General features: G+C 36.0%; 1 protein-coding gene and 1 long non-coding RNA gene across 5 annotated transcripts in view; one reads left to right on the top strand and one right to left on the bottom strand.

The window, feature by feature from the left end:
* The window catches only part of LOC110348426 (uncharacterized), a 23,429-nt gene extending 6,469 nt beyond the window's left edge, over nt 1–16,960 (bottom strand). Inside the window, exons 1-6 of one of the 3 annotated variants that reach the window (XR_002393660.2) lie at nt 15,860–16,960; nt 10,824–10,921; nt 9,264–9,303; nt 6,812–6,957; nt 4,593–4,942; nt 1,582–1,682 (exon numbers count right to left, since the gene is read on the bottom strand). This is a non-coding gene — a long non-coding RNA (uncharacterized LOC110348426). The remainder of the gene's footprint in view (nt 1–1,581; nt 1,683–4,592; nt 4,943–6,811; nt 6,958–9,263; nt 9,304–10,823; nt 10,922–15,859) is intronic. The other 2 variants (XR_002393659.2, XR_002393661.2) reach the window with 2 other exon arrangements.
* On the top strand, nt 7,659–21,961 carry Asb17 (ankyrin repeat and SOCS box containing 17). 2 transcript variants are annotated; one of them, XM_021255515.2, is made up of 4 exons: nt 7,659–7,994; nt 8,139–8,228; nt 18,661–18,940; nt 21,641–21,961. In XM_021255515.2, the coding sequence occupies exons 1-4, from the start codon at nt 7,828–7,830 to the stop codon at nt 21,845–21,847; spliced, it is 744 nt and encodes a 247-aa protein (XP_021111174.1). In that variant the 5' UTR covers nt 7,659–7,827; the 3' UTR covers nt 21,848–21,961. The 2 variants fall into 2 exon arrangements, with proteins under 2 accessions (XP_021111174.1, XP_004841484.2); XM_004841427.3 differs by having other exon boundaries at nt 7,661–8,228; nt 21,641–21,958.

Raw genomic sequence — 21,961 nt, 5'->3', positions numbered from 1 at the left:
CCCTGACCCCAGAGCCTCAGGCACACCCACCCAAGCCAAAGGCCTGCCCAGGAAAGAGCTGCACTGGCACACAAGCTTCAGCCAGAGGCCCACCATACCATCAGCCACAGCCAAGGACCAACCTGGAAAAGAGCTACACAGGCATACAAGCAACAGCCAAAGGCTCACCCTGATGCCATAGATAAGTGTGTGGGTACCCTAGCCAAAGCCTGTGCAGACAACAGGAACTGGGCTGCACAGTCCCCAGACAAAGGCCCTACCAGACAACAGGTACATAGGGGCCCCAGTGAGAGGCACACCTAGATACCATCCCAAGTCCACACAGGCCCCAGTCAGAAGCCCACCCAGACAACAGGTCAGCTCAGGAATCCAGAAAGCCACCACTCTGAACCCAGGAATTAGTGTACTGGTGAGTAGCAGAGTAAAGGCTGCTTGGTGGCTTGCTGAGAATTCAAGACCACTGGGTGAGCAAAAAGTCACTTCAACAAAGGCACAACAGGCTGCATCTACTGAAATAAGAAGACATGTAAATAAGTCTCAAAATCAGATTTCCAGATCACCTACAGCAACCCCAAAGGGAAATGAGATGGAACACTCTGATACTCAACCACCTGAACTCTCTGAACTGGCAACAAAAGAGGATCTGGAAAAAATGAAATCAGAAATAATTTCACAGATAAGAGCAGAGATTGTTCCCATAGTGCAAGATATGATTAATAAATCTAGAGCAGACACAGATAAAAAAAAAAAATAGAGGAGCTGAGGAACGTGATGGAATTCCAACATAGGAAACAAATGGAATCCATAAAACAGATGCAAACAGATTTCCAGGAAATTAAAAACTCCATTGAAAGTTTACGCAGCTGAATGAGCCAATGCAAGGATAGAATTTCAGATATAGAAGATAGGATTGCAATTAGTGACCAGGAAAAGAAAAATTTCTTAAAAATAGTAAGGGACCATGAGAAATCAATCCAGCAGCCGCTAGATGATGCAAAGAAGAATAACATCAGACTGATTAGAGTCAATGAAGAAACAGGAGAGAGTGCAGATGACTTAAAAAAACTGTTCACAGAAGTAATGGCAGAAAACGTCCCAAATAGGGGAAAATCAATAATTTCCTGGAAGTGCATAAAAATAACACAAAAATAATCCAACAACAAAGAGACTAAAATGTTTGAAATATAATATTTATAAAAATTCCTTTAAGCTTTCAACAAATAAATATAATTTTATAAAGCTAGCATAATCTACATTTGTAAACTAGATATGACAAATACAATACAAAAAAATCTTAACAACTAAAGCTCATTTATCAGTGTACCAAGGCTTTAAGTAGGGCTTTTCTCAGGAACTTAAAGAGGGTGAAAGATTTAAGAAGGCTGGTGCTATGGTATTCAGTAGGTCAAAGGAAAAAAAAATCATATGATGAAAACAATAGATGCAAAAAATGACTTTTGATCAAATTTAGTATATTGCTATTCAAAATATTTGATTAAGTTCACACTTAATAGTAGAAAGATGAAAAGATATCATATAGGGTGTTTTTCTTGCCATCTTCAATTGACTGATGGTAGTTACCTGAAGAACTATATGAAGAATTCTCACACTTCTTCATGGTTCCACAGAAAACAGTGCCAAGATCAAACTCTGCCATGGAATTCTGCAAGAGGAAAATCTTCCTGTAATGTAAACATTTCCTTTAAGGTAGGAAGAAAGTAAGAAATGTCCAAGCAGGAATTCTTTAACACTAACTTAAAATTTGTAGCTGGTATAATAAACAAGGCAGGAAACAAAAATGTGATCTGTAACTATTGTATACAAAGAATTAAAATTATATTTATTCTCAGATGGTATCATTTCCAGCTAAACATGAAGGGAAAACTGTAAAAAAAGAAAAATAAAACTATTAAGAAAGCAGTAAAATTTCTTATAAATACATATGTAAGAGGCAAGAATTTTCCTATATTCCTGTAATAAATTCTGGGGAAAAAAACCCAAAAATATAAAATTCCTAGGAATACACATATTATTCAATGTGTTAAGATTCTCAATGAAGAAAACACAAACTTTATTAACTTTAAAAGGAGACAACATCTCAAGATTCTAGATGGGAAGATATAATATCTAAACATTTTCTAAAACATTTATCCTCTGCATGTTAATTTATGCTCCAAGCACAGTTTCTATCCAATATGGGAGAATTTGTTTGTGACATAAAAACAATATTTAAAAATTAATCATAGAATGTATGAATTTGAACTGCCAATTATTAGAGGACATAAAATTAGAAAACTTGCTAATGGTACTAGTGATTCAGCCCAAGACCTTGTGAATCCTAAGCAAGCACTCTACTACAGAGCTTTACCCCAGCCCTTTTTAATTCTCATTTTGAGACAAGGTCTTGCTAAGTACCCTAGGCTGGCCTTGAACTTAAAATCTTCCTGCTTTAGTTTCCCTAGTATCTGAGTTTATAGGCATGCATCCCTATGGCCAGTTAGAAAACTGTTTTGTGAAGTACTGATCCCCTAAAACACAAATAGATAAATCTAATGAGTAGAAAGTCCAGAAATGTTTATTTATGAGATCCATATATATAATATATACGAAGGGACTATTTTAGTAAACAAAGGATAACTAAAAGTAACATTTTGGAAATAAAATTAGAATTCTACTTCACGTAGAACCAAAAATGAATTCCAAAAGTTTTGAAAAGGACTAGATATTTAAATTAAAAGCATATTAAATATATATAGTTAATATTCATATAATTTTGAGAGATGTTGAGAATGGACTTTCTAAGCATAAAGAGCAAAGTTGGTAGGCTAAAGTTCAGAAAATTTGCATATATGAATCTGTTTAAAAGTTAAACATAAGAAAATTTCATACTATATATGATTAACAATGAATTGACATACAATGGCACAGTTTTCAGCCTAATAAAAGAGAAAATACTGCCTTGTGCCACAGCACTGATAAATCTAGAAGATATTAGACTAAGTGAAATGAGCTAGTCAGGGAAGAAGAAATATCCTACTTTTATATAGTACCTAAAGTAGTCAAATCATAGAAGCAGAAAGTAAAAGGGTCATTTCCAGGAGCTGAAGGGAAGAAGCAATGGGAGGCAGCTGCTCAGTGGACATGGAATTTCAGTTATGCAAGATGAAAAACTTCTAGGTATTTGTGGTACAAAGTGCATATAATTATCCTTACTGTACTATACACTTAAGTTTATCATGAAAGTGGGTTTCGTGTTTGAAAACAAAAGAAAGCATGAGCAGAAGTGGGGGAGTTAATATTTCATTGAGGAGGGAGGAAGTAAAGAATCTTACTTATATTCTTACCTAGGTGAAAGACCATATGATTTCCACATATAAAAGTGAAATCTGGATTTTAAAGTTCTTCTGCCTTAGGAATTCACCTCAAAGAGCATTGCACACCTCAACGGAAGAGTGACAAAGAAGCTATAGGCTCCTCACAATCCCAGAATAAAAATTGTGGTGAAAATTTTAAGTATAAATTAAAAAGAATAGATTTAGACTCTGGTTTTTAAACAATTAAAATATTCATATATGTGCTTATATTCTGTAAGTAATCGTAAGCATTTCTAATATTCTTCATATCAATAGTCTCTGTGTTTGTTCTAAAAATTTAACTGTGATATTAGATATTTGTAGTCTCTGCCTTCCCTAGCCACAACTGACTAATCCAAAGAGATAGACTGAAGAAAAACTCATATGTAAATTGGCCAGGGATCTATGAGTTAAAACAGCTGGGCTCAAAACTTTGATTCTGGGTATGGTGGCATAAACCTATAATCTCAGCATTTTGGGCAGCTCAGGCAAGAGGATTACAAATTCAAGCCCAGCCTAAGCAATTCAGCAATTTAGGGACACCTTGTCTCAAAAGGCTAGGGAGATATGTCAGTGAGAAGGATTTAAGTTTGATCCCCAATACTGCAAAAAAAAATGGTTTGAGGGAAAATTGAATTAAAAATTGAATTACTAATTTGAGTATAGTTGTGAGGTACAGACAAGTCTGATCAACATTTCTTTGACCTTGTGCAAGCCAAAGTTCTGAGGAATCAAAAATTCTGACTCAGTTTCCTGAATGTTGTCTCAATCCATGATAAGAACAGTAAAAGTTCAGTTTGGAAAGATTCAGATTTTTGTATCTGTTTTTGTAACTTCAGATATTCTTTAAAATTGATGTAGAATTATTAACATATAATGAAAGCATTCTATTATATATATATATATATACATATACACACACACTCTCCCTTTTGCCTTTGGAAATATACACTGATCCCTACTCATACTTAAAAGTTATGAAGTCCTTTATTCTCTCAATTATGCTTTAAATTTTTATCTTCTTTTAAATATCTAAATCAATACTAGAGATGGATGGTACTGAGAATGGCAAAGCCTGGGGAAAGGGCTAATACAAGCTGAAGAGTAGGCAGAATTTCTGCAAACTTTATAATTTTATATAATTATGTAAAACCTGTATTGCTGAACCCATCAGAAGGATATTCTTACGTGCTGACATTTGTTCTGCAGTTGGCTGAGACTACATGATCTGTCACTCACCTCTCATTTGCCTATGAAATTCATCTCTGGTGAAAGTGTTCAGCCAGCCACTTGTCCTCGACACTTCTCCACACATAGGTGATTCTTTTGGCTGTGTAGGGCTGTCGTGTCACACCATTTATGTTTTCCCAATCCTTAAGCTATTGCTTTGAAGTTTTTCCTGATATGCTTCCTTGTTAATTAAATGTAGCTGTCCTGGGTCAGCCAGGTCACAGGTTTAGGCATCTAATAAAAATTAATTATCTCAAGGATTAATGAGTAATAATAGTTTCAAGTAGGAGTCATCCAGATAACACCTAGGCCTCAAAGGCCAACACAAAATCCATGCCTGGGTGATTCGATTTTAAATACTGGGGAAAAAAATGAAGACATTTAGTTAAAACTTACTATTTCTCAGTCATTACTACAAAATATCTGAAACATCTATGCAACCTTTTTAAGCCAGAGTATTTGTTAAAGCTGTTGAATATATTTGCAGTGCCATTCTAAGGATTTTACTGGACCTTTGAATGACCATGAGATGTATAAACTCTGCTTTGGACAAATGTCATAGTACAACATAGTATGAGGCTGCTATGCCCAAAGGCAAAGAACACAAATGGTTCAAATCACTGCTACTCACTAGCTGTAGGACCTCTGCCTAGTGGTTTAACCCATCTAAACCCCAGGTTCCTTAATCATAAAATGTGGATCATAGTAGAGAATTACGAAAACTCAATGAAAAAAGGCAAATAAAGCACTTGCCTAGTAAGTACATAAAGAACTCAATATATCTTAACTAGTATTGTTAACCAGTAAATTGTCTACTAAATATATTTTTTAGCTTTATCATCAGTAATTTTTAAAAAATTAAACAAGTATTGGGGCTGGGGATTTAGCTCAGTGGTTCCACCGCCTGCTTTGCAAGCTCAAGGACCCGAGTTCGATCCCCGGTACCGAAAAAAAAAAAAAATTAAACAAGTATTGCAGCACCAATTTTGACTATATTTTGGTTATTATATTCAAAATGAATATGATTTGTTTCCTTCTGATTACAGAAAATATATATTTACTGACATTCATAAAGAAAATCATAAAAGGAAAAAGGAGAAATAACTCATTTAAATACCCAGAGATTTATATTATTATTACTTTAATGTCTATTCTGAAACACTTTTATTTGATAATAGGATTATTCTATCAAATATCCTGTTTTGTTGATATATCACTGCAGACCTCTTGTTTCAGGACCTATATTCAGAAGTTAGCCGTAAAAATGGAAAGATAGCTCTCGAGGTGTGGAGCAGCAAGAGAATAGAGATGAAGATTCTAGCCCCAACCTGCTGGAATCCACTCTTTCCCAAGAAACTCTATACCTCAGCTTCTGTATCTTGGAGAAATCATAATATTAAAGAAGTTAATATACAAAGTACTTTAAACAATGCCTTGTATACAGTAAGTGGTATTTAAGAGCTATTATTATATATGGTATACAAAGATGCCCAAAATATATTGTTACATAAAAAAGCAACTCATAGAATCAAATAAGTGTAATTTTAACTCATTTGTATAAAAAGTATATAATAATATATCTATTTATATCTGTACAGAAGCACAAAAATATTTGAAAGGCTATATGTAAAATTGCCAATGTGATTATCTCAGGGAGAAATTTCTACTGGCTTTATAATGTTTCAGTTGTTAAATATAATTATGTATTGTACTATTAAGAAATCAATAAAATGGTTCAACTTAAAAATATACTTTTGAGGTGGAAAGTATGAAAAAAGAAGGAAAACAGAGAAACAACAAAATCCTTGGTTTTCAGAAAGATGACAATAGTTAGTTATTAGGTAGGTCATCATGGTAAGAAAGAGTTTAGAGTTTACAATATTGGTACAATTATGTTACAGTAAACTCAAAGTTATAATTTCCTCTTATATGGAGAAATCATTCACATGATTTAAAGAAAAATATACAAGAGGAAAAAGAGAACATTTAACTGCTTTTCAAAATGTTTGAGGGGTGGTGGTGGCAACAGGCCTATAATCCCAGCTACTTTGAAGCTGAAATGGGAAGATTACATGTCAGGAACCAGCCTGGGTGCTTTAGTGAGATACTGTTTCAAAATAAAAACAGAAAAGGCGTGGGTGTGCACCTCAATACTCCCCTAGTTCGATCCCCAGTAACACAGGAAAAAGAAATTGCTAATACACACAGCTGGGTGTGGTGGTACATACCTGTAGTCCCAGCTACTGGGGAGGCTAAAGTCAGCAGAAGCACTTGACCTTGAGAGTTCAAGGCCAATCTGGCAATGTAGCAAGATCATGTCTCAGAACAACAATAACACATACATCCAAGCTTGTTACATCTCAGACCAATCACTCTGTGAATGACATAGAAAAGTGGTTAAAACATAAACTACTAAATAATCAAACAACTGTAACTTATTTTACTGGGGCAAGGATGTCATACCAAGTTTCAAGTACTTTTAACTCCAAAATTATGTATATTCTGCCTGGTTTATAGATTGTAAGATTTAAAGTTCTAAAACAAAATTTCAGAATTGTGTTTAATATGGTATTCCATCAAGATACATCACATACAGGTACAAATTCCCTATGATGAATGTGATCATTACGTACATCTAAACTGTACCAATAAAATTTAAATTTAGAAAATAATATGGTATTCCAGCCTTTCTCTCTGGGAATGAATTTGGTGCCAAATTGTGAGATACTTCACTAATCTAATGAGTCTCCTCAGTGTAAAATAAGGAAAATAACCCATGAGAATTAAAGAATAGGCAATAATTCATGCAGAACATGAGCAAAATGGTACTTGGTTATGTTTGCTTACATGATAGCCTACAAAAAATAATGTTTATTCATGTTACTTAGTCCAGCCATCCATAGACTGTGATTTTAGCACTTGAGAAACATACAGATAGCTTGGGCTGAATTCTTGGGAAGTTAAAAAAATTACTGTATCTTAGCACTCTCAAATACCATTTCTGTCCAGTATGTCTCTCTCAAATGTCACCCGTTATATACAATAACCCAAGCTGATGACTGAACTGCATCTATTGTGATGTCATCCAGAACTTCATGGTAATGTTTCATGTGAGCTTTTCTCAGGCTACAGTTTAAAGAGCACTTTTTGAGGAGTAAAGCCTACCATGTTATCAAAATATGAAACTGAAGGATTACTACAAAATTACCTGTGATTTTTCTTAATACTGTTGCCTTAAGAGGCAATGAGTAAACACTTTAAATTATGTCATAAGACTTCTTTTCCAAACGGCAACCTGTTCTGCCACCTCATTGACAAAATTATTAAGAGACTCTCTTTGCAACTTTTGGGTCAGTGGGGATACCACTGTTATGAACCTAGGATTTACAGAACACTGGCAAAAATTCTGAGGTGTATCAACTTGGATAGCTTTGACTTGCTTCTCACAGATTATATTGCATTTGTGGAAAAATCAGGATACCATTTTGAACTAAGTTTTCATCTTGAATTTCATGAAATATGTGTGAATACAATTTTGTACTGGGTTTTTGTCAGAAAAGGTAATCCTGATTTTGTGCAACTGCTTCTCAAGAAGACAAAGAACTATCTTCAAGACAGAAGTTGTCACTTGGCACTGATATGGAGGTAATACGCTTATATGTTTTTACCATAGAAAGAAAAAGTTATCTTCAGGGGATTACAATACTTCTTTCTACAACTAATATTTATGGTGGCGATGCATGGGTCAGGAATCCTGACTTAATTTCTCATTTGTTCACTCCTTTATTCCATCACTGTGTATTCACTAAATGTTACTTATAAGCACATTATTGTGTACCAAGAAATCATTAGTGGTTCTTTGCTGTACAGTTTACATGTCAGTGCTAAATGTAATGCCATGTTAGAAAATGCAGGTTTCTCTGCAGCCACTTTCTTTTTGTGCAATTCTCTGCTCTGTTCTTTTGAGAACACGGAGCCTATACATAGTGTGTAAGTTGACCTTCAAAGCACAATTCAGAATATATATATCTTTGCTCAATAATACTTATTAAACTCAATTGTTCCCAATTTGCAGATTAAACATGGACAGATTTGACTCCAAATTCTCTAAAATTGAGAAAAATCAAAACAAGACTGCAATCTGTTATAAGGGCAAATTTTTACATGTCTTCACCTATCAATCTGCCAACTACTACTGAGGGTCTTATGAAAATAAAATCTTCACTATGACATCTTTTTAGACTCTAATGTACATTCTGAAGTTACCTAGTTTGCATCAACTCCAATTTATTCTTTGGTTTTAGGTATTAGTGTAATTAGAAAAGATGTACATTTGTTCATTAGTTTATTAAATATTTATTACCTTATTATGTGCACAGCACTATACTAAGCACAATGTCAGGAGTAGGTATGCAAAGAAAAACAAAAGATAGGATCAGAGAAAGATTACACCAGCTTAGGTTCTGCCTGAAACAGATATTTCTTAATTATGTATCACTGTGCTATTGGAGAAGCAGTGGATTGTATTCTTTTAGGATTACCCAAGTACATGGACTGATAGCTGTGGCTTGGAACTATCAAGAAATAAAACCTCCAAATAGTACTTTTTGTTGTTTTAAGGAATCATCATATGTGTAACTGCACCAGAGATCAGCAATTTCTAAAGCCAAATGTCACTACCTGGGCTCAGTAATGGGTATGATGTGTAGCCTCAGCAAACCTGTGGGAAAGAAAATAGAGTAAGACAGAGAGAAAATTGAAAGAACTAAGTATGAAGGGGGAGAGGGAAAATTGAAAGAAAAAATGAAAGAAATAAAAAGTGGAACAGGATAAAGGCTCATTAATAACTTTTGGAGGGGCGATGGGTGCTGAGCATGGAAACCAGGACCTCACACATGCAGGAGCAGGTCCTTTACAACTACAGCTGCATGGATTCCCAGCCCCCTTTAATAACTATTTTAAGGGACAGTTTTAAAGTTAATAAATTTTGACTTGGATGCATTTACAAGGTAAAATTCATTACAGGCCAGTTCTCTGTACCACAACATAACTTGGATCTTTCAGAATCATAGAATTTTAGATATGAGAGGAGCCTGAGAATTCATTGGCAAATATTTATCCTGGGTAGCAGCCTCTTGCAGAGTATCTCTGGCTGATGCTCACTGGTCCCTGCTTGAACAACTATAGTAGTCGTGAGTTAACTGTTTCCTGAGATAAATCAATCCTTTGCCTGGAGTCTGTTTCCCAGCTATACACTTTCCCCAGTTACCCTGTCCCAGGACTTTATTGTACATGCAAGTGACTTTCAGATCTTTATCTACAGCTCGAACCTCTCCTCTTGGCTCCAGACTCCTACTGTCTGCTTGACATTGCCACCTTCCATCTCAATCTTAATAGAAACCAAACAGAACATTGACCTAACTCCTCCCCTGCCTGCCATCGGCTCCTTCCCCTGAACTTCCCACCTGGTTAACAACCTCTGGGCAAAAACCTAGGGTTTATTCTTGATTTTTTTCTGTCCTTCACCAACACAGCAGGTTGCCCTTTTGCCTTTATCTCTAAAACATATCCCAATTAGTTGTTCCTCTTTTCATCTCCTGCGTTTCTAATTTAGGCAAAGCCTAAATAAAGGCAGAAGGTTCTGAACGTCTCCCAATCCCTATAACCTATTTTTGACTTGGACATCAGAGTGAACTTTGAAAAATATAAAATAGCTCATATCACCTATGCTTAAAATCCCCCAGTTTTTCTACTATGAATAGTATCAAATACCCCTTTTAATAAAACTAAATAAATGGCCCCTCAATATTTTCACAGATCTGGTCTCATGTTACTCTCTCCTGGTCTTTGTAGTTCAGCTCCACAGACTTTTCAAGTGTTTCTTGGACATTTTAAAGTTTTATTCTTTCTTTGAGATCTTATCCTAACTGTTCCTGTAGACTGAAAATCTCTTCCCTTGGACCTCCCTATGGCTGGCTCTTTCAATCAGCTGGATTATAGTGTTAACATCATCAGAGAGCCCTCTCTAGTCACCCAGTCTAAAGAAGTTACTCTCATTACCAGAGACTTCTTTCATTTTCTGCATAGCACTGATCACTGATCTTTTTAATTGCTGTTCACTTTTTTCATTGACTTATTTGCTCACTATCTCTCACAAGTAAATTCTATGAGAACAGGAACTTTGACCACTACTTCACTTTCAGTGCCTAGAACCATGCCAGGTACATAGTAAGTGCTTACCTAAGATTTTGTTGAAGTGAATTTTGATACATCTTCCTTTGATTCCTCCTCATCATATGCTGAAATCTGCCTCCATTTCTCCAGTTCTGCCCCTGTAGCTATAAAGAACAGTCTACTTTCTCTCTCTCCTACACAAAAACTTCAAATATTTGAACACAGCTATTATGTCTTCATAATAAATACCTTAATTTTCCTACTATCTATTGTTCTTTATTTCTAAAGAACATCATCATTTTTTGGTCACCTTCCCTTGTATATAATACAGTTTGATAATTTTCCCATTATAATGATGAAGTGTTTACATAGTCCCTGGGGCAGAGAGAGAATTAATTACTAAGAGAAAGGAACTTGTTTGTTCCTTTTTTACAACAGACCTGCAACAAACATTCAAATGCCACCCTGTGACAGACTGTAAGTAGTAAAGAGAGATATCATTGGTTAAAGTAGCAATAATCATCTATTAAGTATTTCCTAATGCCAAGACTTATGTTATTTTTTTGAGATACAAAAACAAGATAAACACATTTCCTGGTTTTGGAGAGCTTGGGCAATAATGAGACATGAATGTAAAAAAACCTTAATTATATTGTTAAGAGTGAAAATAGAAGCATATAGAGTTACGGAGAGCATAAAAGGAAATTGTTAGCACTACGAGGGAGAATATGTATCTGAGAAGGCTCTTTAGAAGAGGGGTTGTCTTAAACTGATTTTTTAATTTTTCTGTTTATTACTACACGTCTGCAGTACATAATGATTACATTCATTGTGGGGAACTGGCACGTGCACACTTTTTAATTCTTTTTGCATCCCCTTTTTCTTCCCTCCTTCTCCCCCCTTAAATTAATCTTTAAAAGATGAGAGTTCCTTTTCTTTGCCTTGAAGAAAAAATGTAATCTAGGCAGGGAGAGCATGGCTAAAGCCAGAGGAAACTTGTTTCCAACAAATGCACATCTGTTTGTACATTATTATTTTTTCTTGATCTCATTTATTTATTCATTCAAACAACCAAATATAAGTTTAATAATAGTTAGAAAGTGAGATGAGAATCAGGTAGTAGCAAGAAATGATACCTTGAAAGACTTTAGGTCATATTGAGGAATTTGAAATTTGTCATGGTGATACTCAGTGAAGGTCAAACTTGTTCAATGGAAAGATTTGTCAGCCCCCATTTGAAGATCGAACTGTGGGAAGGTAGACTGGGGTACAGGGAAGCTAGTTAGTAGACTACTCAACACTCTAAGTACAATAGCAGGCCCAGAATTTCTGTATAGGAAGAGGCCTATATAGGAGGGATCTAAATAAAAGATCACTTTTATATAGAAGTAATCTGGTTTTTAAAAGAGGTGATTAGAAGAATTACAAAGTTGCACTTGTACAGCATGCATGCTGTGATTGCTTTGCTTATACATGTGTTTATAATAGTTCTGAGAGGAGAAATAATTCTGCTCAGACACCGTCTTCCCTGACCTTTACCACCCTTTGATATCAGACCTATGGAGGAAAGTTATGAGAACTTAAAGCAGTAACAGAAGAATAAAGATGGAACAGTATGACAGTGGGATTAGAAGTGAAGAATCAAAGAGAAGGGAGCACCAGTGTTCAGATCTCTAAATTTGGAGATGGATTGATGATTATTTTAGTTTCCTGTTGCTCTTGCAACAAATCCCCACATGTCTAGGGGCCGAATGTATTATAATGCTAAAGGTCAGAGGTCCAGAATGAGTCTTACAAGGTTAAAATCAGGTCTGGTCCCTTCTGGAAGCTCTAGGGGAGACTGTGTCCTTGCTTTGCCATTGGTGAGAGACCACCTGTGTCGCTTGGCAGTTTCCTCCTGACAAGTCCTCATACTTGTGCCACCTTCACTGACTTTGTATCCATCATTCTGACACTTCTAAAAACTCTCGCAATTACAGAGGCCACCTGTGTAATCTCCTATCTCAAGATCCTTGTCTTAATCACACCTGTGAGGTCCCTTCTGCCACACTGAGGGGCAATATTTAGCCTGTGACAATGGCTGTGTCACAAGCTTATGAAGATATTTCACAAGATGATGGGCACCGTGGCACACATCTAATAAGCTCAGAACTCTGGCAGGCTGAGGCAGGAAGGCTGCCAGATCAAGGCCCGCCTGGGAACTTTCTGACTTAGGGAGACCCTGTCTCAAAATAAAAAATAAGAAAGGGCTGATGATGTAGCTCAGTGGGAGGGCCCTGGACACAATCCCTGGTCCTATCAAAACAAAATCAAACAGAACCCACATCACAAGAGTCAGCTTCAGATAGAGAAGTTCGCATTGCCTAAAAATTATCCAAGTACACACGTGAGGAAGGTAGATTGCTAGATATATATTGACATTCCTGATGTGGTTGTTTTGTTTGTTTTTGAGACAGCATCTCCTTAGGTAGTTCAGGATGTTTTTGAACTTACTGTGTAGCTCAGGCTGGCCTCGAACTCACAGCAATTCTCCTGCCTCAACCTCCCAAGTGCTAGGATTACTGGCATGTGGCACCTGGCCAGCTTGTCTTTCTTGTAGTATATCCAAGATCTACTCTATTACAATATCGGTTCTATCTGTAAGCAATTTACAGAATATAGCCAATTCCACTGCTATCACCCTGTTCCAAACTAAGTGGTTTCTTTCCTTTCATTCTACAGCAAATTCTCAGCAAAGGACAGGTCACATTACACTTCTACCCAAAACTTCCAATGCTGACACGTCTATTTACAGTGAAGGGTGAAGTTCTCACATTGATCCATAAAGACTCTTCATGATGTGACATCCCATCTCCTGTCCTCCTCCTACCACTCCCATCCTTTTCACCCTTTCAGCCCCACGGGCACCCTTATTCTTCACTCCAGACACATTCTCTTCCTTGAGTCCTTGAGCCTCCTTTAGTCTCTCTCCAGATGTCACCTTTCAGTAATGCCCTCTCCTACTTAATGAACAATGCTTTCATGCCCCTCCCAGCATGGCCATACTTACCCTGCTCTTTTTGTTTTCCACAGCACTTGTTTGCTTGCCATGTTCATTCATATATATATATATATATATATATATATATATATATATAGTCGACCACTCAGCCAGCCTTCACCTCCAGTCCCCAGGTACCACCTGTGGGGAGCAAGCTCACCCTTCAGAGCTTTCCACACCCAGGTGCCACCTGTGGGGGACCAAGACCCTCTACTTGGTTCTCCCTGACCCAGGGGTGAATGAGGATGAATGACAGGGACATGGAGTCAGTTTAACACGTGACCAGCCAGGGTCTCTTCTCTCTAGTAGGCAGAGGAGCCCCCAGAGTCTGGCTCATCTTGTCTTCATTACCCAAACACAGGCACAAGCAATCAAAATAACACAAGATTCATCTGCTTCCCACTATCCATTAGTACATGCTCTGGTAAACAACTTAACCTGAGCTGTCTTAAGTTTTCCCTAATGTGCAATCATCCCTGAGTGCAGCCTTTCTCCTTTGAGCTCACAGAGGATGCAAATTAGGCCTCAATTGCCCTCTGGTCTCTGACATATATAATATATATAATTATTATACATTATCTATAGTCATCTCACACTATAACACAGGCAAGACAACAAAGACTTTTTGTACACTGATATATTCCAAACACCTAAAACAGTGCCTGGCATGTATTATGTATTCAGTAGCTCTTGAAATAAATGAGTAGAGAGTAGTTGGAGTTATGATTATGGGTGAAACTGCCTGAGAATAATTAGTCAAATGAAAATTGATCAAAAGTTCACACATACATCAGAGTTAAGTGCAGGACTGAGAAGGAGCAGCCAAAAAGATCGTGGGTAATGTGGAGAGACTTGTCTGAGTAAAAGGAAAACATAGCTGCAAGCCAAGTCTATTGTATTAAACATTACAGAGGAAAAATTATGGAGAAGCATCCGTTAAGTTTGTTAGCTGGAAACCAAAGAAGAATGCATAGAAAAAATTCAAAATAACTATAGCTACAAAAGTGAATCATCCCTCTGCATGTCTATATGGAAATATTATGCCCCATTTCATAAGTGCATATGACAGGTTTTAAGATAGAGGGTTCAGCTCATTAACCTCACATTTAAAAACTGATTCTTTGCTTGCCTCATTCCATCCACATAAGTACTGTTATAATTAACTGTCAGTACAGATTAAGCAAATTTTAGTTTATAGACTATACTCTTTAAATACGAGTATTAATCATATGTCAGGTTGATACAGATTAGACTTTTAAATCTCATTTTTAAACCTACTTGAGTTTTAGTCATGTTTTTAACATTTTTCAGTATTCATTCAATATCTTTTAAAGGTAATGCCGATTTAATATCTTTGAATCACTAGCATCTCTAAATCTTAACAGTGACTATTTATGGTATATCTTGTTCCCTAAATTTCCCGAATCCCCATACTTACAAGACTAGGTCAAATACCTTGAGAACTGGAAAGACAAAGTAAATTACACTGACTTTGAAAAGATTAAATGGTTGTGCACCACCAAAAATCTTGTTAGAATTGAAAGGAAATTCTAATTAACAAGTATTTGAGAGCCAACTATAGGCTCAGCATTGTTCTAGCCACCCAGAAATACAGTAGTAAAAGAAAATTATTGTCTTTTTGGAGCTTAAACTTTTACAGATCATCTTATTTAACTCTTTCTCTTTAAGATGAGAAAATAAAAGTTTAAAAATATTAAGGGCCAGGGTGTAATTCAGAGCATGGGTACAGCCTGCTGAGAGGGCAAGGGCTGGGTTCAACTCTTAGCACCACAAAGACAACAAACAAACAAAATAAATAAATAAACACAGGTAATAAGGAAGGTTTCCAAAAGGAGAAGAGCTTAAGGGAGAGTAATAGGCACTGCTACCAGAGACAGACGTAGCAGAGTGCAAGTGTGCACGCTGGAGACCCAAAGGATTTGCAGGCTTGGAGCCCTCTGCACTGCCCCGGGCAAGTCCGTATGGAGGATCTGCACCGGAAAATCCCAAGGGCCAGGGGGGAAGCTAGAAAGCCTGACCCCGCAGAGTGAAGGACCTGTACCCGAAGGCTGAGAGATCCGCACTGGAGCCAGGAGATTACATCCAGGATGAAGATGAGGACTGACGCTCTCTCGAAGGAAGGCAGCTGCAGCCAAAGCTCTTTTGAAGAAAAAACCTCTGAAAAGCATCTTCTTCAGGAAAATCATCAGCGTGCAGTTTTCCTCTCCAGTTCTCCTTTTATGTCATTTTGGTAACATCCCTCAGGTGGATCTTCCATGCCCGGAACCATGCTGACCCAGTTCAGCTGGGCATTCCCACTTAAGCTGACCATTAATTAATCCTCCACAGGGAGGTATGTATCAAGTGCCATGAGGATTAAAGAAAGTCCAAGGTGATCAAAGAAGATTTCACAAAAGAGTTTATGGGATAAGGACTTCTAAAATGAGCATCACTTGTCTCAGAATTGAGAAAAAGAGAACATATACAAAGCGAATAAAAAAATTTAAAGAGCTTGATGACTTGGGAAAATGAACACCAGTTATAGTAATTCAGCAGGAGAAGTAGTTTAAGAGGCCAATTTTGGATATTTATTGGAGGTGTTTGTGAAAAGGGTGAGATGTCCAGGACCATACTGGTCTGCAGATGATTTCAGGAGAAAAAGAGGATAGAGTAGAGTGTAGGGATGAATGCACAGGTACATACATACATACATGCATATGTACATATAATACCAGTGGCAGAGTTAAGACAGTTGATTTCTAAAATGGCCCTTTGCATTACACCATAATATTTTTTAAAATTGTAAGACTCTGGCATTTCAGAGCTAAATGAAGCTTTAGAGATAAACTAGTTGGTCTAGTGATTTCCAACTAGACGTTTTTGGAGCCCTAAACCAAGGGCTTAGTAAGGGGTAGAGCACCAGGACCCTTATCCACTTCAATGATAGATGCACCTTTTTCTTAGTTTTGCAGAATTCTTCAGATAAAAAGTTTGAAAATAACTCATATAATGCAAAACATTTTTTGTAGCTGGCCCACGTATAACAGTCCTCCAATGCAGGTTTACGCTTATGTCTGAAACATTCTTTTCAAACTTTTTACTGGAAAACACCTACTAATCCTGCAAGTCTTCATTCCTGGATTTCTTACAGGAAATGACTATTCCAGGTGGAGTTAAGTACCACTCCCCTCAGTGCTTCCATGATACCTCAAGCATGCTTTAATCATTAACAATTATCACCTTACATCATATTTACTATGTTGAATTATGTGTCAGCTTTGCCTGTGACAATATACCTGAGATAAACAACTTAAAAGGGGGAAGGTTTATTTTGGCTCGCAGTTTCAGAGGTTTTAGTCCATAATCAATGGGCTCCAATGCTTTTGGGCCTGTGGTGTGGCAAAATGTCATGCCTGGGAGGACATGGTAGAGCAAGCTGCTCACCTCATAGCATCTGGGAAGCAGAGAGCAAGAAGGAAGGACCAAGGTTGTAATATTCCTTTCAAGGTCATGCACTTGCTAATGACCTACTCCCTCCAATTAGGTCCACTCTAACATTCCCACCTCCTCTCAATAGCTTCCTCAGCTGAGCACCAATCCAAATCATAATAAATTGTCTATTTTCTTTCCTAAACTATAGTAATCAAGGACTACATCTTTCCTTTCTACATAGCTATTCTTTAGCACACTCTGGACAAAGAAATGTTAAATAAATTATTGTAGTTAATAAAAGAGTAAGCAAAGTGGTACACAAATGCATGAGGAAACTGATACTCAAAGATCACAGAGCTGGTCAGGAGAATCAAAACATAGAGCCAAGAATGCCAACCTGTTCTTCTGCCATTATACCATGCTGCCTCCCACTTTAATTAAATATAGTGTAACTTAAAGTATGCAATCCTAAAATTCCCCTTTCTTTTCTCAGCATAGTAGTTTAAAACCAATATTTATACTTGTATGCTAGTTTGCAGAATAAATTAGTATTTTGTGAAGCCAATCAAGAGAATTGCAGAGACAAGGATCATTAATCAAATTTCCCTTCCCTTAGAGGTAAAAACCATATTACTTGGCAAAGTTAAGGCTTAAAAGTCTCTGTGGCCAGAAATACCACTACCACATTTACTTTACAACTGACCTGCTCAATTTTAAGTATAAAAGCATTAAATAAAATGACTGTAAATACCATATAATATTAGAAAAGTTAAAATTTTCATTTCTATCTTAAGGGAGGAGAAATTTTCAAGTCTAGCCACCTTGTGGCATTCTGAGAAAAGGAATCTTTTAGAGGAGACTCAAAACTTACTCTTGAAAAAGGAAAATTAAATTTTGCCCTCGAGGGATCTGCTATAGCTCTAACCATCATTTACATTTCTTAAATTCATGAATACCAATTCTAATTTCATTCAGAGAATTAAGGTCTTTGTATTTCTTTTTCATGCAATCTCTAATTTTTTTTTCAATCTCTAATTTTAATTCAGGCTCCTGTCTGATATATGATCAAGAAAAAAAGATATCAAAACATATACATAATTCTATTAATAAAATGAAATACAAAAGATGTTTCTTTCCATTTTAGATTTTCCAGAGCTTCATGAGTTTTATATCATTCTCTTCATCAGTATGGATTTCTCAAATGATAAACATAGATCTGCTATGACTAAAAGTAATCATTTTCCATGCATTATAAATCTTTTGTTTGCTTATTTTTGTAAATGTAAAGGAGAATTTAAATGTTTAGTTGGAGTTTTAATCTTCAGTTTGGTTTAGACTTATATATTAATATTTAAAATAACGTTACTATTTTCAAATTACTATTACATTCCTTAGTTCTACATTCAATGAGTTTTTTGTTTTGATTCGCAGAACTTTCACACCAGTTTACTGCCCAAGCCCACTCAGCAGCATCACACCTCTACTTTATGTAGCTCAGACAAGCCAGTCTAGTATCTTAAAAATACTCCTGCAGTACGGCATCTTGGAGAGAGAAAAAGACCCTCTCAACATTGTCTTAATAATATTACTTTACCCTTCACGAGTGAGAATAATGGTTCATCACGAACGGATTGACATTGAGGAAGATGACAAAACATGCTTAGTGCTATGTTCCAGAGTGCTTTCTGCCATTTCTATCAAGGAAACAAAGGTAAGCAAAACATCATTCCCTGGGCTTGCACTCAACACTGGGTGAATGTTAAGATAAAACTGAGGATGCAAAAATGAAGTTAGTTTTTAAGGTATAGATTGTACCCAGTGACAAATCAATCATTGAGTGTATGATTATAAATTTAAAATAAAAGACAATTCAAATTATCTAAAAAATTAGTCCTTTACTTCAGAATTTTAGTTTTCTAAATATAAAAGAATTTTAAAAGTTAAATTTATCTTAGTTTTGTTAAGTAGATATATTTTACTATTTTCCAGTAACATAAGCTGTATTTATTTTCCGTCCCTGAAAAATAAAATAAATTAAAAATTTGACAGACCTCTTTTCCAATAGAATATTTTTAAATGATGGCTGCATTTCTCCCCAGAAATACAATCACATACTAAGAAATAGATTTTTCCATTTGAAATCCCAAAATAATTTTATACATTATAAAAAATATAAAGGCTTAAACTATTTGTTCAATTGATAATATGTCTCAGAAATGTTCCAACCTTTTCTTTAATAAGATTTTTGGAATAAACCAAATTTAGAGAAAAGAAATCAGCCATGTATAGCAATGTTTACCCTTCAAAATGAACGGCAAGTTTCAGCACCAGATTGTTTGATGCCTTCTGGTAACAAGAAGTAACTGCTTAATAGAGAGGATGTTACACAAACTCAGACCAGCTGAATTACTAAACAGCAGCAGTTCTGATCTCTCAAGGTATAACTTCAACATTCGTGAAAGATATAACTCCACAGTTTTTTTAAAGCCTTAATGAATACCAACACAGTGAAGCCTTGACTTACGAACTCAATCAGTTCTTGAGGGCTGTTCATAACTCAAGTTGGTTGTAAGTCAATACAACTGAGATCTGGATGTTTACCTGGGTACCCATTATAGATAACAGAGGCAGATGAATCTTCCATTAATCTGATTAACACAAATTGTTTGTATGTCAGACCAGTTGTAACTTGAAGGTCCACTACTTGGGTCAGCTGTGAGAAGAGCAACTAGATCAAATTATTTTGGCAACCCATTTTTAAAACAGAAACTAAATTGTTTGTATCTCCAGGAACATTGCTTGTCATTGTCCAGTGTAGGTCTTGCACAGTTATTACAGAATACCAATTTTCAAGCAGTTCCATTAAGTGCTATTCTTGAGGTACAACAACAGTAGAAAAGTACTAAAATAGAATGAGTTAACCAAAGTCACCTACCTGAGTGGCAAAGGATTTTTAGCTGAGCCCAATCAATTGCAGTTTAATAAACTAGAGAGAAGCTACACTGTACAAGAAGGTAAATGATCACATTAGAGCTGCCTGAAGGACGCTCTAAAGGCCTTTCTCTACCTTACAGTTCCACACTTCCCAATGTTTCCCTATCATAGCACACAGATTTTATTGTAAATATATAGTTGGGTATCTCTATTCCTACACCATAGGTCTTATGAATATCATAATGTTAAGTGAAATAAATCAAACCAGCTTAAATCTTGCATTATTTCTCTTATATGAAAAACCTGAAATATAAATAAATAAAAGATAGATAATATGATAATAGATTTTTTGCAAAAGAGAAGAGAACCAAGAAATGATGGACAGAGAGAGGAAGTGGATGAAAAGAACAATTAAGATGTGTTATGTACATGAACCAATTCCACATGATGAATTTAATCATTATGTACTATAAACATGTACTTATAAAAATTAAAAAGAAACTATTCTGCACACCCTACCAATTATCCCGAGCATCTACCACAACATTGATAATATATCAGATACTCTTTAAGTAGTTGATGACTGGATAAATAATGCGTATACACATATCTAATGTAACTAGATAAGTAGAAGTGTTATGGAGCCCGGGGAACTCAGGTTCCACTGGGAAAACATCTCTACAATACAGCAATATCCTTTCCAAGTCCATTTGTTGACATTGGCTTCTAGAATTCAATCCTTAAAGGCAGCTTCCTGAAATCTTAAAAGACATTTTTTCATTTGGACAGACCTTAAGTCAGGTCTTCTTGTCCGTTAACTTTCACACTACAATGGTTGGAGCCATCTGGGGAATTTTCACCCTTTATACTGTACCCAGCCTGTGAACAAGAGAATCAGAATTTCTGGGCTGGGGCCTGAGTGTTGGCAATTTTTACAGTTTCAGATAATTCCAGTGTATGACACATAGACAATAGCAACTGTAGAAAGAGCAGCTGATGAAGTATGTGTATGATCCATCTAAATTTTAAAACTTACCCAATATAGGGTATATTTTCACAGTTATAAAACAATTTTGCTCTGTGTTCTTACACATATTAAACTTCGTTATCGTAAGAATAAAACAAATAAAATACAGTGGTTCTGCAATTTATGAATTTAATTTGTTTTGTGATCGGGGGAGGTGGCTGCATTTGTGTCTGTGTGGAGCAGATGGCTGTGGTTCTGTTTGTCACCCAGCGTAGTTTGCAAAAGGAAACAAAGCTGTGCTGAATGTTTTTGTTTGCAAACCAAATTGTTTGCAAATAAAAGCCTTCATGAGCCAAGGTATTTACCTCCTTAAAGTGAAAATGTTTTGGAAAAAATGTTAAACGTTTATATCAAGATCTATTTTCTGAATTTAAATAAAAAATAAGTGTTAATAATTTGAACTAATTCAATGATTAACATCAAAAGCTGAAATATTTTCCTTTTCTTCAGATGCAGTTGAGTTTGGGAAGGCGTCCAATTATTTCAAATTGGTTGGAATACATTCCTCCAATGAGATACAAAGATCCATGTGAACTATCACATCTTTGTAGAATAACCATTAGGACTCAACTATTAACCAACAATATGCTCCCAGATGGTATATTTTCATCTCAAATTCCTGTTCGTCTACAGAAATACCTGAATTTAGAAAGTTAATATGCATCTTTATCCCAAGTTCTTCAAGGATGCTCACCATTGTATGCCTTAGAAGTTAATAAACTATTAACTTCATCTAAGTTTTTATTGGATGGAACATTCCATTAGAAAATA

Source organism: Heterocephalus glaber, unplaced genomic scaffold (assembly GCF_053883595.1).
Source record: "Heterocephalus glaber isolate CG9 unplaced genomic scaffold, H.glaber_assembly_v1.0 deba00001442, whole genome shotgun sequence".
In the NCBI taxonomy this organism is placed as follows: Eukaryota; Metazoa; Chordata; class Mammalia; order Rodentia; family Bathyergidae; genus Heterocephalus; species Heterocephalus glaber.
Note: the sequence above shows the minus strand (reverse complement) of the source record. Positions and strands in the feature narration are given on the sequence as shown.